This window comes from Capra hircus, chromosome 7, assembly GCF_001704415.2.
Source record: "Capra hircus breed San Clemente chromosome 7, ASM170441v1, whole genome shotgun sequence".
NCBI lineage: Eukaryota > Metazoa > Chordata > Mammalia > Artiodactyla > Bovidae > Capra > Capra hircus.
This window is the reverse complement of record NC_030814.1, coordinates 92931368-92948545: the sequence shown is the minus strand read 5'-3', so window position 1 is coordinate 92948545 and position 17178 is coordinate 92931368. Positions and strand designations below refer to the sequence as shown.

At 41.5% G+C, this 17178-nt stretch overlaps 1 protein-coding gene across 2 annotated transcripts in view; it reads right to left on the bottom strand.

The window, feature by feature from the left end:
- Window positions 1–17178, bottom strand: part of ADGRE1 (adhesion G protein-coupled receptor E1) — a 94955-nt gene that overhangs the window by 26838 nt on the left and 50939 nt on the right. For both annotated transcript variants that reach the window (XM_018050945.1, XM_018050946.1), the window contains 8 exons: window positions 16170–16316; window positions 15216–15371; window positions 13180–13326; window positions 9946–10095; window positions 8321–8461; window positions 8089–8235; window positions 4254–4345; window positions 2597–2680 (listed from right to left, as the gene is read on the bottom strand). In XM_018050945.1, the coding sequence (XP_017906434.1) occupies window positions 2597–2680; window positions 4254–4345; window positions 8089–8235; window positions 8321–8461; window positions 9946–10095; window positions 13180–13326; window positions 15216–15371; window positions 16170–16316 (1064 nt within the window). The remainder of the gene's footprint in view (window positions 1–2596; window positions 2681–4253; window positions 4346–8088; window positions 8236–8320; window positions 8462–9945; window positions 10096–13179; window positions 13327–15215; window positions 15372–16169; window positions 16317–17178) is intronic.

The window sequence follows — 17178 nt, the reverse complement described above, 5'->3', positions numbered from 1 at the left end:
AGATTGGATTCTTAGTCACTGTTATAAACCACTCAGTAGGTACTCAATAAATGCTTCAATGTGTGTGTGTGTGTGTGTGTGTGTGTGCGCGCGCGCGCGTGCGGTGTGGATCTGTTTTCCATGTATTCACAAAGTAAAAAAAGATATGGAAAGATACACATCTAAAGGTTAACATTTGGTTCTGTCTAAGGAACAGAGTTAAGGAAAGAATAGCAATAATTATATTAATATTAATGCTGATACTATTTCTTCAATTGTTGATTATCAATAAGTTGACTATAAAATGTGATCCCAACAAAAAAAATCGGAAAATAATTCACAACCTAAAAAATGAAGGGAAGAAATTTATTGAATCCAGTCCAATGGTGAAGGACATTAACAGAAATCTTAGCAGGGAAACCAATTTCTATCTACCCAAATTTGATGATGAGAAGATGAAAAACTTCAGTAAAAACTGAGTCAGAGTGAAACTTGAGAGATGTTTGTCTGGGAAAAATAGAATGTACTGAGTTTTGTAACCATATCCCAAATGAAAGGTATGTATTTGGGGTCCCTCTCCACTGAGGCAGCAGAAGAATCTCAACTAGAATCATCCTGAAAAAGTGTGATTCTCAATTCTGTAGCAAATGAAATATCATCAAAACTTCCTCTGACATTAAATGTATTCATCTTAGCTAGGAAGTTTATTTTATATCTTCAGAAAAGAAAAAAATGGCAGGCAGGCTAAAACTCCATAATAGTGAAACATGTGTGTTAATTTTAGGACATCTTTTAATCTTTGGCTTAATGTGGAAATATGTTCCTTAATGGCTGGAACAATTTGATGTATTAGAGAAGGAAACCAACCAGATGATTTCATGCCAAAAAGCAATTAGACTTGTGATTTTTATCTGAACAATTTAAGAGAATAATTTTAAGATTGACATACTGCATTGCACATTTTAAAAATCTGAATTATTATATTCATATGTGTGGTTGATTGGATTTATAAATCCTTCAAGAGCATAGTAAGGGCTTCTCAGGTGGTGCTAGTGGTAAAGAACCCGCCTGCCAACGCAGAAGACATAAGAGATGCAGGTTTGATCAGGAAGATCCCCTGGAGGAGGAGATGGTAACCCATTCCAGTATTCTTGCCTGGGGAATTCCATGGACAGGGGAATCTGGCGGGCTATACTCCAAAGGGTTGCAAAGAGTTGGACATGACTGAAGCGACTTGGCACACATGGCATGTAAGGGTACAGTAACCTTGCCTTAGGTTTGTAAATCTTCACTCAGTACTTAAAATTTGGGGAGAAATGAGAATATATGTAAACATGGTAGAAAATGTTTATAGGAATTTAAATAAGTTTGTTGAAAGGGCTCATTGTTTATACAAATTTAATCTAAAAACTCCATGAATGAATATACACTTCATGAATAAATCTTATACTAATTAATTTAAAATTCACCAGAATACAAATGAAAGTGTTATTCTTATTTTCATTTAGATTTATCAATGAAATAACAACAACCATTAGTTGCAACTTAAAGACTTAATAGAAATTAATGTTTAATATCTGCAAATGTAGAGAACTATATTCAGTATCCTATGATAAATCCATAATGGAAAAGAATATTTTTTAAAATGTATATATGTGTGTAACTGAATCACTTTGCTGTATGACAGAAATTAACACAACACTGTAAACCAACTATATATCAACAAAAAGATCTAAATAAAATCTGCAACTATAATGATCTAGTCATTCCACTTCTAGGTATTTACCCTGGAGAAATGAAAATTCAGATTCACACACACACACACAAATGTTTATCGTAGCTCTATTGATAATCACCAAAAGTTGAAGTCGGGGTGGAGGAATGAAGAGATCTTGGTCAGGTGGAAACAATTAAAATATCTTTCAAAGATGAGTGGATAAACCTGCTGTGGTCCACCCAGAAAAAGGGATACTACTCAGCCACAAAAAGGAGTGAAGCATTAACACATGCTACAAAGTGGATGAAACTTGAAAACACAGTGCTTACTGAGAGAAGCTAGACTCTAAAGGCCACTTATTGTGTGATTCCGTTTACAAAACATTCTTGAAAAGATAAAACTAAAATGACAGAGAACAGATCAGGAATTCACAGGAGCTAATGGTGAAGGGATTGAATACATGGCTATACAGGGGAAACCCAAGGAACTTCTTCAGTGGTCCAGTGGTTAAGACTCTGCACTTCCACTGCCAGGGGTGCAGGTTTGATCCTTGGTTGGGGAACTAGGATCCCACATGCCATGCAGCCAAAAAAAATTTTTTTTGTTAATTTTTTAAGTAAAAAAAAAAAGGAAAACCATGGAAGTTGTTGGGGGAGAGGGATGGAACAGTTCTATTGTCTAATTGTGGGTGGTAATTACACAAACCTACTCAGGTAATAAACCCCGCAAAACTGTACAGAAAAAAGGCAATTTTTCTGCATGTTAATTTTTTAAACCTTACAGCTGGAGTAGATCAAATGTTGACTCACAACCCTTTATGCTAAAGAGGATGTTCTGCACCCAAGGTATCCCCCAAGATGTTCAAAACTCAAAACACAATTGCAAAGACTTCAGTGTTACCTTCAGAGAGACGACAGTGGTTTTGTTTTTACAGACATTGTCCAGAACGCTGAGGGTGTCATTCATCAGTGCACAAAAGGAAACCTGTATCCAAGCAGGAAGAGCATCTGTGAGCATTGAACAAGCATGAAATGCACAAACTGGGCCCTTGAGCCCTCCACATGGGGGTGGTCTTGAATTCCTGGATGTCACGAGGCTATAGTATTCTCAGGAAAATAAAAACTCACCCTCAATCAGAATTGGAATCACAGCACCTTTATCTCCCATAAGTAAGAAAAGAAACCATCAACCAACAGCAAAACTATTGAGTGGGGTAAAAAGACAGAAGTTCCAATATTTTAGCCACCTGATGTGAACAGCCGACTCATTGGAAAAGACCCTGATGATGGGAAAGATTGAAGGCAGAAGGTGAAGGGGGTGACAGAGGATGAGATGGTTGGATGTCATTATTGACTCAATGGACATGAGTTTGAACAAACTCCAGGAGACAGTAAAGAAGTGAAAAAGTGCAGAACCTGAGTGCTGCAGTTCATGGAGTCGCAAAGAGTCTGACACGACTGAGTGACTGAACAACAAGAACAAAAACAGACAGAAAATGTGTGGAAAAAAACCAGTGGTCCAATTGGAATATAATTCAGCTATGAAAAGGACTGAAGCACTGATATTCCCTACAACGTGGTTGGGCCTTGAGAGCATGATGCAGTGAGAGAAGCCAGACACAGAAGACCACATAGTATGTGATTTCATTTATATGAAATATCCAGAATGAACAAGTCTATAGAGATAGAAATTAGATCATGGTTTTTGGGGGGTTGAGGACAGGAGGGAAGACAGAGTAACTGCTAATGGGCATACAGGGTTTATTTTGGTGGTGATGAAAAGCTTTGGAGATAGAAGTGGTGTTTTCACACCACTGTTGAGTGTACTAAATGCCTCTGAATTGTACGCTTTAAAATGATAATTTTTATGTGTATTTCACAATTAAAAAAAAAACAGCTGCGGTCTGAAGTACACCGGAATTCCAAAGCTAATTTATAAGTTTATATTTAATATAGTGATATCAATTTCTGAAAATGCTTCTGGAATCTTTACACACTAGAATGACTTCATTAGAAAATCAAGATATCCAGATTCCTCTTTGCCTGGCTTGGAGGCTGTGTATCATCCATTCCACATCAGACAGATGCAGCAATACACCTCAAAAAAAGTGAGACTCCAACATTCTTACTTATTTGAGTAAATGAATTCCCAAGTTTTAGAAAGGTAAATGTCCTTCCTTTCCAGCTTTACTTGAAACTAGGTATAAGCAAAAGTGATACAGGTCATATGCTTAAATGGAAGGACTGTGCCTTTCACTTGCTCTTCTCCCCTGCCCACCAACTGGAATGCAGATTTGATGACAGGAGCTGCAGCAGCCATTTTGGGCCACAATAAGGGAGTCTTGTGTTGATGATGGAAGAGCCATCATCCATGGTATTACGGAGCCATCATGTCAGATCTCAGCAGCTTACATTCAGATTGCTACAAAGAGAGAAATACACATCTATCTGGTCTAGGCCATGATCATTTTTGTTTTAGTAAAAGCTGCAGGACAACATCCTACCTAAGTGCCTTCTGGGAAAAACCTCAAAAACTAGGATCCTTCAAAAATACTTACATATTTAGGCTCCACTGCTGCTCCCACGTGGCATAACTGGACCTGCATGTTGTTGCCTATCACATCATCTTTACACTTGAAGGGAATCCCTCCTAAGAAAACAAAAGCAACCAAATCAAACTTAACCCCAAGTCTGCGTTCATCATCCCCTGCATGAAATCCATCCATTGCCATGTTATACAATACAACCGTGAAAATGAACAAACTATAGCTACACACTACAGCAGTGATTCTGAGAAGCATGATAGCAAGTGAAGAAAGCAAGTCAGAAAAGACTATACATAATAAAATACCATTTTTATAAAGCTCCAAAGCAAACCATACTAAACAAGGAATGTTTAGAGGGGGAATATTTTAAGTTCAGGAGTTACAAAGTTCCAAGTGGGCCTCTCTTCAGAGGACTCAGGGATATGCATTGGCATTGATGATGTTCTAGTTCTTATGTTGCTAAGGACTTAAGATATACTCATTTTATTATTATACCCCTTTGCCTCCATATAAGTTATCTATACTTTTACAACATCAAATAGTCCATAACTTAAAAATTTTTACACCTTTCAAAGTTCCCTGTGGTTCTCAGCAAAAAGACTACAAAATTCTCTACATGGCACACAAGTCCTGTAGAAGCTGACTTATGCCCACATCCTCAGATGAAGTAAATGCCATTTCCCATGCCCTCCTCACTTTGCATTAGGCTCAGGGCCTTTGCACATGCTATCATTTGGAGCACCATGATCTCTGCTCTTCATCTAAATAATCCACACTCTTCCTTCAAATTTCTGTTTAAATGGCACTTCACAGAGCATATTAAATATCCCACTACACAATGCACAACAAAGTACACTGCAATTTTTCAATTATCACACTCATTGTGGTTATTAAATAATAATGCATGTGCTCCCTTCCCTAGACTATAAGCTCCATGAGGGTAGCTATCATGTCTGTCATCAGTTCAGTTCAGTCACTCAGTCATGTCCGACTCTTTGTGACCACATGAATTGCAGCACGCCAGGCCTCGCCGTCCATCACCCACTCCCAGAGTTCACTCAGACTCACATCCATCGAGTCAGTGATGCCATCGAGCCATCTCATCCTCGGTCGTCCCCTTCTCCTCCTTCCCCCAATCCCTCCCAGCATCACAGTCTTTTCCAATGAGTCAACTCTTTGCATGAGGTGGCCAAAGTACTGGAGTTTCAGCTTTAGCATCATTCTTTCCAAAGAACACTCAGGACTGATCTCCTTTAGAATGGACTGGTTGGATCTCCTTTCAGTCCAAGGGACTCTCAAGAGCCTTCTCCAACACCACAGGTCAAAAGCATCAATTCTTCCGTGCTCAGCTTTCTTCACAGTCCAACTCTCACATCCATACATGACCACTGGAAAAACCATAGCCTTGACTAGACAGACCTTTGTTGGCAAAGTAATGCCTCTGCTTTTGAATATGCTATCTAGGTTGGTCATAACTTTTCTTCCAAGGAGTAAGCATCTTTCCATCTGCAGTGATTTTGGAGCCCCCCAAAATAAAGGCTGACACTGTTTCCACTGTTTCCTCATCTATTTCCCATGAAGTGATGGGACCAGATGCCATGATCTTCATTTTCTGAATGTTGAGCTTTAAGCCAACTTTTTCACTATCTTCTTTCACTTTCATCAAGAGGCTTTTTAGCTCCTCTTCACTTTCTTCCATAAGGGTGGTGTCATCTGCATATATGAGGTTATTGATATTTCTCCCGGCAATCTTGATTCCAGCTTGTGCTTCTTCAAGCCCAGCGTTTCTCATGATGTACTCTGCATAGAAGTTAAAGAAGCAGGGTGACAATATACAGCCTTGATGTACTCCTTTTCCTATTTGGAACCAGTCTGTTGTTCCATGTCCAGTTCTAACTGTTGCTTCTGATCTGCATATAGGTTTCTCAAAAGGCAGGTCAGGTGGTCTGGTATTCCCATCTCTTTCAGAATTTTCCAGTTTGTTGGCAGTCAAAGACTTTGGCATAGTCAATAAAGCATAAATAGATGTTTTTCTGGAACTCTCTTGCTTTTCTGATGATCCAGTGGATGTTGGCAATTTGATCTCTGGTTCCTCTGCCTTTTCTAAAACCAGCTTGAACATCTGGAAGTTCACGGTTCACATATTGCTAAAGCCTGGCTTGGAGAATTTTGAGCATTACTTTACTAGCATGTGAGATGAGTGCAATTGTGCGCTAGTTTGAGCATTCTTTGTCATTGCCTTTCTTTGGGATTGGAATGAAAATTGACCTTTTCCAGTCCTGTGGCCACTGCTGAGTTTTCCAAACTTGCTGGCATATTGAGTGCAGCACTTTCACAGCATCATCTTTCAGGATTTGAAATAGCTCCACTGGAATTTCATCACCTCCACTAGCTTTGTTTGTAGTGATGCTTTCTAAGGCCCACTTCACTTCACATTCCAGGATGTCTGGCTCTAGGTGAGTGATCACACCATCATGATTATCTTGGTCTTGAAGATCTTTTTGTACAGTTCTTCTGTGTATTCTTGCTACCGCTTCTTAATATCTTCTGCTTCTGTTAGGTCCAGACCATTTCTATCCTTTATTGAGCCCATCTTTGCATGAAATGTTCCATGTTCCCTTGGTATCTCTAATTTTCTTGAAGAGATCTCTAGTCTTTCCCATTCTGTTGTTTTCCTCTATTTCTTTGCACTGATTGCTGAGGAAGGCTTTCTTATCTCTTCTTGCTATTCTTTGGAACTCTGCATTCAGTTGCTTATATATTTCCTTTTCTCCTTTGCTTTTCGCCTCTCTTCTTTTCACAGCTATTTGTAAGGCCTCCCCAGACAGCCATTTTGCTTTTTTTACATTTCTTTTCCATGGGGATGGTCTTGATCCCTGTCTCCTGTACAATGTCACGAGCCTCATTCCATAGTTCATCAGGCACTCTATCTACCAGATCTAGGCCCTTAAATCTATTTCTCACTTCCACTGTATAATCATAAGGGATTTGATCTAGGTCATACCTGAATGGTCTAGTGGTTTTCCCTACTTTCTTCAATTTCAGCCTGAATTTGGCAATAAGGAGTTCATGATCTGAGCCACAGTCAGCTCCTGGTCTTGTTTTTGTTGACTGTATAAAGCTTCTCCATCTTTGGCTGCAAGAATATAATCAATCTGATTTCAGTGTTGACCATCTGGGGATGTCCATGTGTAGAGTCTTCTCTTGTGTTGTTGGAAGAGGGTGTTTGCTATGACCAGTGCATTCTCTTGGCAAAACTCTATTAGTCTTTGCCCTGCTTCATTCCGTATTCCAAGGCCAAATTTGCCTGTTACTCCAGGTGTTTCTTGACTTCCTACTTTTGCATTCCAGTCCCTTATACTGAAAAGGACACTTTTCTTTAGTGTTAGTTCTAAAAGGTCTTGTAGATCTTCATAGAACTAGTCAACTTCAGCTTCTTCAGCATTACTGGCTGGGGCATAGACTTGGATTACTGTGATATTGAATATTTTGCCTTGGAAACGAAGAGATCATTCTGTCATTTTTGAGATTGCATCCAAGTACTGCATTTTGGACTCTTTTGTTGACCATGATGCCTACTCCACTTCTTCTAAAGGATTCTTGCCCGCAGTAGTAGATATTAAATCCTCAGGACCTAGTGCAGGGGACTGTTGAATTCATTAATTAGCAGTTGCTCCAAAAATACTTTATCAAATGAATGATTAATGAGTTAACAAGTGAACAGAAAATAGGAGAATATGTAGATAAAGTAAAAAAAAAATAGGAAAATCCAGAGAATGAGAAAAAGTGAAAATTCTACAAAGCAAGACACAGATTCCATTGCCAAGACATGTAAGGAGATTATTACTTTGGCAGCTGAAGTTGCCATGTTTCCAGGAGCCTTCTGGATTGGGATGAAAACCTACAATGCAGCCACAGCTGTAGGAGCCCAGGGTGTTGGTGCAGACAGAGTTTGGGCCACATCGTGAGGGATCCTGAAGGCACTCATCGATATCTGCAAAAAACTCAAAGATATCAAACAGTGCAGAGGAGTAAGGATATAGTTCTTTCCAAGGCGGTCCAGCAAACTTCCTACTCACCTATGCAGTCTGCCTTTTGATCTTTGGAGTTGAGTTGTCCATTGCTTGGTGCAAAGCCCGGGTGGCAGGTGCAGAAATAGCTCCCAGGGGTGTTGGTGCATGTCCCATTGAAAAGGCACCTGTCAAGGCACTCGTCAACATCTGTGGAGTAGAGACCAGGCATGATGCAGGATGGGTCACCAAGCCAATGAAAACCAGGCTTCCCCTTTCAAAGCAGAGGGTGCACATGTGCTCTGTTGCTTCAGTCGTGTTCAACTCTTTGTGACCCTGTGGACTGTAGCCCACCAGGCTCCTCTGTCCATGGGATTCTCTAGGGGAGAATGCTGGAGTGGGCTGCCATGTTTTCCTCCAGAGGATCTTCCACACCCAGGGATGGAATGCACATCACCTGCACCTCCTGCATTGCAGGCAGATTCTTTATCACTGAGCCACCAGGGAAGCCCCTCAAAGCGAAGAGTTCTTGCTAAAACATAACAGCCCAACCAGGGACTACATTTCCCAGAATCCTCTGCAGCTAGATGGGATCAAGTGACTAGCTTTCACTTATAGAATGTGAAGGAGTATGACGTGTAACTTCTGAGCCAAGGGGTTAAGAAGTTGCTGTACCTTTTCTCTTTTTCCCCACTACTGACTGTAACCAGAAATTTCTTTTTAAAATCTTCTGGCCATGCCCACATGGCTTAAGTGGTACCTTAGTCCCCTGACCAAGGATGGAACTTGCACCCCTTACATTGAGAGCATGGAGTCTTAACTGCTGGGCCACCAGGGAAGTTCCTGGAACCAGGAATTCTAATGTCTTAAGGGATAGAAGAACCAAGAGATACAAAGAGACTGGTTCCCTATATCACTCCACGGAGGAAAGTTGCCCCTCGGCCAAGTATATCTGTATTGGATTGGTGTGAGAGTAAGAAATCTCTATTTTGTTGATCTAGTGGTTCTCAACTGAGGGACCTTGGGCAATGTCTGGAGAAATTTTTAGTGGTCACTTGGATCCAATGGGTAGAGACCAAAGACCCTGCCAAATATCCTATAATGCACAGGTTAGCAGCCCCCACACACAACAAAGAGCTATCCAGCTCCTAAAGTCAATAGTACCAAAGTTGAGGAACCCTGGCCATATAACCAACGTCCCTCTGAGAGTTTCTGAGCCAGCTGCAGTGCTCTGAGGAAGCCCAAGCAGCCATGAGGAAAAGTTCATAAGGAAAACTGAAGGGCCAGCTGAACTCCCAGCCAGAGGCCATTGCCAACTACCAGCCATGTAAGCAAGGTTATTTTGGACCTGCCAACCATGGTAGGGCCCCCCAAAAACTGTATGGTCAACCCACAGAATCATGGGCAAAGACAGGTGACTGGGGACTTCCCTAGTGGTCCAGTAGTTAAGGATCTGTCTTCCAAAACAGGGGACATGGGTTCAATCCTTGGTTGGGGAACTAAGTTTTCAAATGCCATGGAGCAACTAAGCCTGCAAGCCCCAACGAAAGATCCCATGTACCACAACAAGACCCAAAGTACCCAAATAAATAAATACTTTTTTAAAAAGAACAAATGACTGTTTTTATAAGTCACCATGTTTCAGGGTAGTTTGACACCCACTGAGAAGTCCCCAAAATGGCTGGAAGAGTTACCTGCACACTTGAAAGCCTCAGGCTTTTCAGGGCTCCACACTCCAGGTGAAAAGAACCCTGGCAAGCAGGAGCAACTGTATTTTCCTGGGATGTTGGTGCAGACAGAATTGGGACCACAAAGAGTTGAGTTCCTGGAACATTCGTCCACATCTAAGTGGAAAATCAAAATGCAGAAGAATGATGAGAGTACAGTAGCAGTTCACAGCCCCATCACTGGCTAAAGCCAATGGGTTTCCCTGACTCCTTCAGGCTCACCTTTTAAACTCATTTTTGTCACTACGAAAATAAAGCATTTAGAGACGTGTGTGTGACCCATGCAAATCTTCTGATAAGGATCCCCCACAGCTCAGGACAGAATCCACACTCCTCATTAGAACATGTAAGACCCTGAGAGTCTGTTCTCAGCTGAGCTCATCTTTTCCTTTCTTTTTTTTTCTAAGTTTTTTTTTTTTTTTTTAATGTGGACCAAGGCTTCCCTAGTGAGTCAGTGGTAAAGAATCTGCCTGCCAAAGCAGGACACATGAATTCGATCCTTCGATCCAGAAAATTCCTTGGAGAAGGAAATGGCAACCCAGTCCTGTATTCTTGCCTGCATAATCCCATGGACAGGGAAGTCTACAGTCCATGGGGTCGCAAAAGAATCAGACATGACTTAGCGACCAAACATTATTTTAAAGTTTTTACTAAATTTGTTACAATTTCGCTTCTGTTTTATGTTTTGGGATTTTGGCTGTGAGGCAAGTGGGATCTTAACTCCCCAGCCAGGGGCCAAACCTTTTCTCACTGCATTGGAAGGTGAAGTCTTAGCCACTGGACTGCCAGGGAAGTCTCTCATATTTTGCTTCTAATGCTTTCATAATTCATGATTCAAATTCATCGATTACCTGTCGGTTCATGAGGCTCATTCTCTCTCACCTGTGTTCCCTCAGCCTCAAATTTATCATTCCCCTCTTTTGTTAATGAATTTCAATTCCTTTCCAAGGAATCACTATATCCAAGTGGAGGGGAGAGAGCATGGATGTCATGAGTTCAAAGCCTGGCTCTGATCCTTATAATCTGTGTGTTACTGGATATTATGGAGTGAATTATGTCTCTCCAAAATTCACAAGTTGAAGCCCTCCTCTCCCCCAGTGGGATGGCATTTGGATGTGGAAAACAATTAGGTTTAGATAAGATCTTGAGTGTGGAGCTCTCGTGATGGGATTAATGCCCTAAAAAGAAGAGGAAGAGGGACTTTCCTGATGGTCCAGTGGTTAAGAATCTGCCCTGCAATGCAGGGGATGGAGGTTCAATGCCTGGTCAGGGAGTTAATATCCAACGTGCCATGGAGCAACTAAGCCCTCACACCACAACTACTGAGCATGTGTACCACAACTAATGACTCCAGGCACCACAAGGAAGACTATGAGTGCCACAATTAAGACACAACACAGCCAAATAAATACAATGCAACCATGTGTAAAAAAGAAATACATGTTATACTTTTGAAAAAAAGAGGTAAAACACAAGAGCTCTTTCTCCCTCTCTGCTGTGTGGGGACACAGAAAGAATGCAGCTGTGTACAAGACAGGAAGAGAGCTCTCTCCAGAACCCTACCATGTTGATATTTAATCTTGGACCTCCAGCATCCAAAACTATGAGATAATAAATCTCTGTTGGTGAAGCCCCCACCCTCGATATATGGTACCTTGTTATGGCAGTCTGAGCTAATACACTGGATAAGAAAATTGATCTCTCTGTGTCTCTGTTTCCTCATCTTTGAAATGAAAGCAATAATAGAACCCACCCAATTGAGTTCAGAGGAAATAAGATGATGAGATCAAACCAGTCAATCTTAAAGGAAATCAACCCTCAATATTCATTGGAAGGACTGATGCTGAAACTGAAGCTCCAACACTTTGGCCACCTGATGTGAAGGGCCACCTAATCAGAAAAGATCCAGATGCTGGGAAAGATTGAGGGCAGAAGAAGGGGACAATAGAGGACGAGATGGTTGGATGGCATCACCGACTCAATGGACATGAGTCTGAGCAAACTATGGGACATAGTGAAAAACAGGGAAGTCTGGCATGCTGCAGTCCTCGAAGAGACAGACATGACTTAGTGACTGAACAACAATAAGTATCTTTAAATACTCAGAATGGAATCTGGGACAGAGCAAATATTATAGAAGTATTCACTAGCTAACATAAAAAATGCACTGCAAACGTGTTGCTCTTTCTTTATGGCAGGCAATGAGGAAAATCTTTATAGGCATCCACTTCATGAAAGCTCACAGCAGCCCTATGAATTGCAAACTAATATTTCAATTTTTCAGAGGAGAAAACTGAGGCTTCAAAACTGTGAAAAATCACATATCTTGTGAAAAGCACAACTGCGATTTAAATCCACGTTCTGTCTGGCTCTGGTGTTTTTACATGACAGCTTTCCAAGCTGTCTTGAGTCTCAGAGACTGGGAATTTGAAGATTAAGTTGATATCTGTCCTGCACAAGCCCACCCTGAGATGCTAGTGTTTGCAACCTGATTCAGAGGCAAAAGGGCATGGTGGTTGGGGTATGAAGTCACGCTGGGAAGAGCTGAATCTTAACTCTCTTATTTCCTTTCTATTTGACTTTGGTGATTCCATCACAATGGAGGCTGTTCCTCATCTGTAAGATGGGTATAAAATGCCATTGTACCATCAGTTTGTTGGGAGGACTGAACTAACACATGTTTGGAAGAGCTTAGTGTCTTGGCTGGGATCCTGCCTCCAGACCACTGCACCCACTGTTTCCTCTTCCTAGAATACCCTTCCCCAGACACCCAGTATCTCACTCCCTCGGGTCTTATATCAAAAATCAACTTCTCAGCATGACCTCTCCCTACCACTCTATTAAAACTACAGCATCACCCTCATGTATTCCCTATTCACCTTTCCTTGAACTATTCCTGACACACAAGATTTTCCTGCATGCATTTTGTTGTTACCTTCCTCTCCCCACATTTTAAGATAAGTTCCAGGAGAACAAGTAATTTTTACCTGTGTTACTCACTGCTGTATCCTTCATCGCTAGAATAATGCTTGGCATATACTAGGTGCTCAAGAAATATTTGTAGAATGAATGCATGAATGAATGATTGACTATTGGCTTCAGCTCTACAGACAAGGGCTTTGGACTCAGCTGAGACCCACTTCAACTTCTTCCCCACCACTGCTGTCTTTGCAAACAGATTGGACTTGATTCTTCACTTACCTTCACATGTCTCTCTTGGTCCCTGGAAATTCTTCTTTCCACTTCTGGATTCATATCCTGTGTTGCAGACACAAGAGTAGCTTCCAAGACTGTTGTGGCAAGTCGAATGCTCTGGGCAGCTTCTGGGATTGGCACATTCATCCACATCTGGTGAGTAGAAATCAAAAGCCATGTCAAAGAAGAAGAAATGGTAAAGATGGGACACTACAAACAGGAGATTATCTCCACTTGACCCTCCCCAATATCCAGACTTTCTCCTTCTCCCTAACCTCACTTTAAGTTAGGCACGGCCATGAGAATACATTCTGGCCAATTGCATGCACACAAAAGGTAACAAATAGTTTCAAACCATAATGATCATAGATTGTAGAAATGGCTGTCATGTTCTACTCCTCCCTATGTCCAACCTTGGCATGAGGCTTGTGCCATACAATGTGACATTGCCACTCATCTCTCTAACGTGTGGAGTTTGATTCTGCAGCCCTTCACTCTACCTGGCTCTATGACTTGCACTAGCCAATAGATACAGCAGAAGCAACATGGTGGCACTTCCAAACAGACCTCAAGAAACCTATTTCTGCTCATTCTTTGGGTCCCTTGCCTTTGTCACATGAACAAACTCCAGGATAGTAAGAAAAAGACAAAGTGAAAGAGACACAGATCATCCTAGATGAGCTGCAGATATATGAGGCAGCCCAGCCAAGATCATCAAAGCTGACACACAGCTGACCACAAACACATGAACTAGCCCAGTGGAGACCTAAAGAACTGACCAGAGCAGAGCCCAACCTAAACTTCCAACATGTGGAGTTAAGAAATAAACAAATGGTGGTAGTTTTAGCCACTAACTTCTGGGGTCATTTGTTACTCAGCAATAGCTAACTGCTACAAATAGATCAGAAGTGTCAGAGATGATTTCAAAATATCTCTAACTCCAAGCCAAGGGAATATGTTGAGGGCTTGATCGTTCTATGCCTTGCTTATGGAATCACCCTCCCTTCAGATAATTAGTAATGCTGCAGCAAGCAGACTCAGGAATTGAAGCCCATATCTCTTGGTGACAGTATTCTGGTTGCAGTGTGCAGAATAGATTTGAGAAAGCAACACTAGAAAAATGGAGAGACTAGTGAGGAGGCCACTGTAATAATGATGGAACTTAAACCAAGGATGGAAAAGAGTGGAGAGATTCAAGACATATTTAGCAGGTAGATTGCCCAAAACACAATGACCGATTTAATATGGAAGGGAAAGGAATATCAAGAATAACTCTCAGATCTTCATTCAAATACCTTTCAAGAAAAAATTCTGAATTTTGGATCTGAGCTTTCCCCAGGACAGAATTTATCTCAGTGCTAATGACACATGGGACCAGATTATTCTTGGTTGTGGAGAGGCTTAGATGTGCATTGGAGGATGCTTAACAGGATCTCTGATCTCTACCCAGAGACTGACCAGTTGATTAATACAAACTACCCACCAACATCATCAGAACGGAAAACCAAAACTATCTCCAGATACTGTCATATCTCCCACCAGTTAAGTGTAAATCAGGCTAGAGCTTGAGCCATGAAGTATTCTCAAGTATTGCCTGAGCCACAGCTTAACTCATAGATGACACTCAACAGGAGTTCAAATTCAGCTTCTTCCACTTCATAGCTGTGTATCCTTGGATAAATGACTTTACCTCTCTGAGCCTCAAGTGGATCATTAGGAACATAATCTTTACCTCATAGGAACATCAAATAAAATTCTTAATTAACTGAGTAGCTAAAAAAGAAGATCAAGTTCTCTATACTTTCACAGATGGGGTTTTTAGAGGTGAATCCAACATGACAGCTGTAGCGGTAGCTTCCCAAAGAGTTGATGCACTCAGAATGCTCTGGGCAGACCCGATGGGAGAGGCATTCATTAATGTCCGAGAAACAGTGGAGGAGAGTGAGCAGACCAAAGATTAGGTGTCTAAGTTTAGCACACCATGTACTCAACTAAATAGGAGTTGTCTACCAAAGATCCAAGCCTGAGTCTGAGCGCATTACCTGTGCAGGTAAAATGATCTGACTTTCCAGGGATCCAATTATTTCCAGTGGGAGAAGAGAAACCAGTCAAACAGCTGCACTCATACCTTCCTGGCAGGTTTCTACAGATTGAGTTAGGACCACAAGTTGGGGCCCTTTGAGAGCATTCGTCTATATCTGAAGAGAAAGAGAGACAAAGTTACAAATTTTCTTCATCTTGGGAAATAGTTTGTATTTTCCAAAGATAGTTGAACCAATATCTTTCATTCCTAATGCCATTAATTCAATGTCCTTTCTTTGATACTCCTTCCACCAACCAATGAGACTTATATTTCTTCCCCTTGAATCTGGGCACGTGTGTGACTGTGGTGGTGGTGACACTAGGTCATAAAAATACCATGCCAAGTCATCACAATATCACACACTTCCACCTGGTTCTCTTGAGATTCCCATGCTTGACTCAGCTGCCATACTGTGAGGAAGCTCAACTAGCCATGCTCTCATGGAGAAGAACTTAGACCTGCAGCTTACAACTCTGGCAGAGCTCCCAGCCAACAGCCAGCACCACCTTCACCTTGTGAATGAGCCCCTTTCAACGTGGATTCTCTAGCTCTCAGTTGAGCCAACACAGCTGTCACTGCATGGAGGAATGTCAAGCCATCAGCAGCAAACTCAGCCCAAATACATGACTGTATTTTGTTTCTTGTCTGATTCTCTCACCATAATAAGAAGTTCCAGTAGAATAAATGTTTTTTCTGTATTGTCACAGTTTCCTCCATCCCTAGAATAATGCTTGGCATACAGTAGGTGCTCAACAAGTGTTTGTTGAATGAATGCATGAATGGATGAATTGGCTTCAGTTCTGCAGACAAGACTGTGAACTCAGCTGAGCTACCTCAACTTTTAACTCTTCATCCAACACTGCTGTCTTTCCAAACAAATTGGATTTGATTCCCCAGAAACCCCTGCACTTACCTTGACATGTCTCCCCTGCTCCCTGGAAACTCTTCTTTCCACTTCTGGATATATATCCTGAGTTGCAGACACAAGAGTAGTTTCCAAGACTGTTGTGGCAAGTCGAATGCTCTGGGCAACTTCTGGGATTGGCACATTCGTCCACATCTGGTGAGTAGATATGAAAACCCAGATCAAGGCGGAGGAAGAAGCAAGGACAGGGGACTGCAAACAGGAGATTCACTCCACGTGTGCCACCTGATGCTCCCAAATACCCAGACTTTCCCCTTCTTCAAAACTTCCCTTGCAGTGAGGCATGACGTGAGAATAAATTCTGGCCAACTCTATGCACACACAAAATGGTGGCAAATACTTTCAAGACATAATGATCATTGATTGCAGAAATGGCTGTCATCATTTTCTCCTCCCTGTGTCCATACCTTGGGATGAGGTTCGTACTACACAACGCGACCTTGTCACTCTTCACTTTAAGATGTGGGGTTTGGCTCACCACCTCTTCACTCTCTCTGGTTCTGTGACTTGCTTTGAACCAATAAGTACAGCAGAAGAAAGTGGTGCCACTTCCAAACTTACACCTCAAGAAGTCTATTTGCTTCTGCTTATACACTGGGCCCCTTGCCTCTACAATATGAACAAACCCCAGGCTAACAACAAAAAAGACAAAGCAGAACAGAGATGGATCATCCCAGATGAGTTCCAGATATGTGAGACAGCCCAGCCAAGACCAGCAAAGCTGACACACAACTGACCACAAACACAGGAACAAGCCCAGTCGACACTTAAAGAACTGACCAGTGGAGCCCAACTCAAAGTGCCAACACATGGTCAAGACACAAAGAAATGGTGTTAGTTTCAGCCACTAACCTCTGGGATGATGTATTACTCAGCAATAGCTAACTGCTACAAATACACCAGAAACGTCAGAGATGACATCACATATCTCCATAAAAATCAGGTAGAAAATCATCATCTCTACCTCATAGCATCATCAAATGAAGTTCTTAATTAA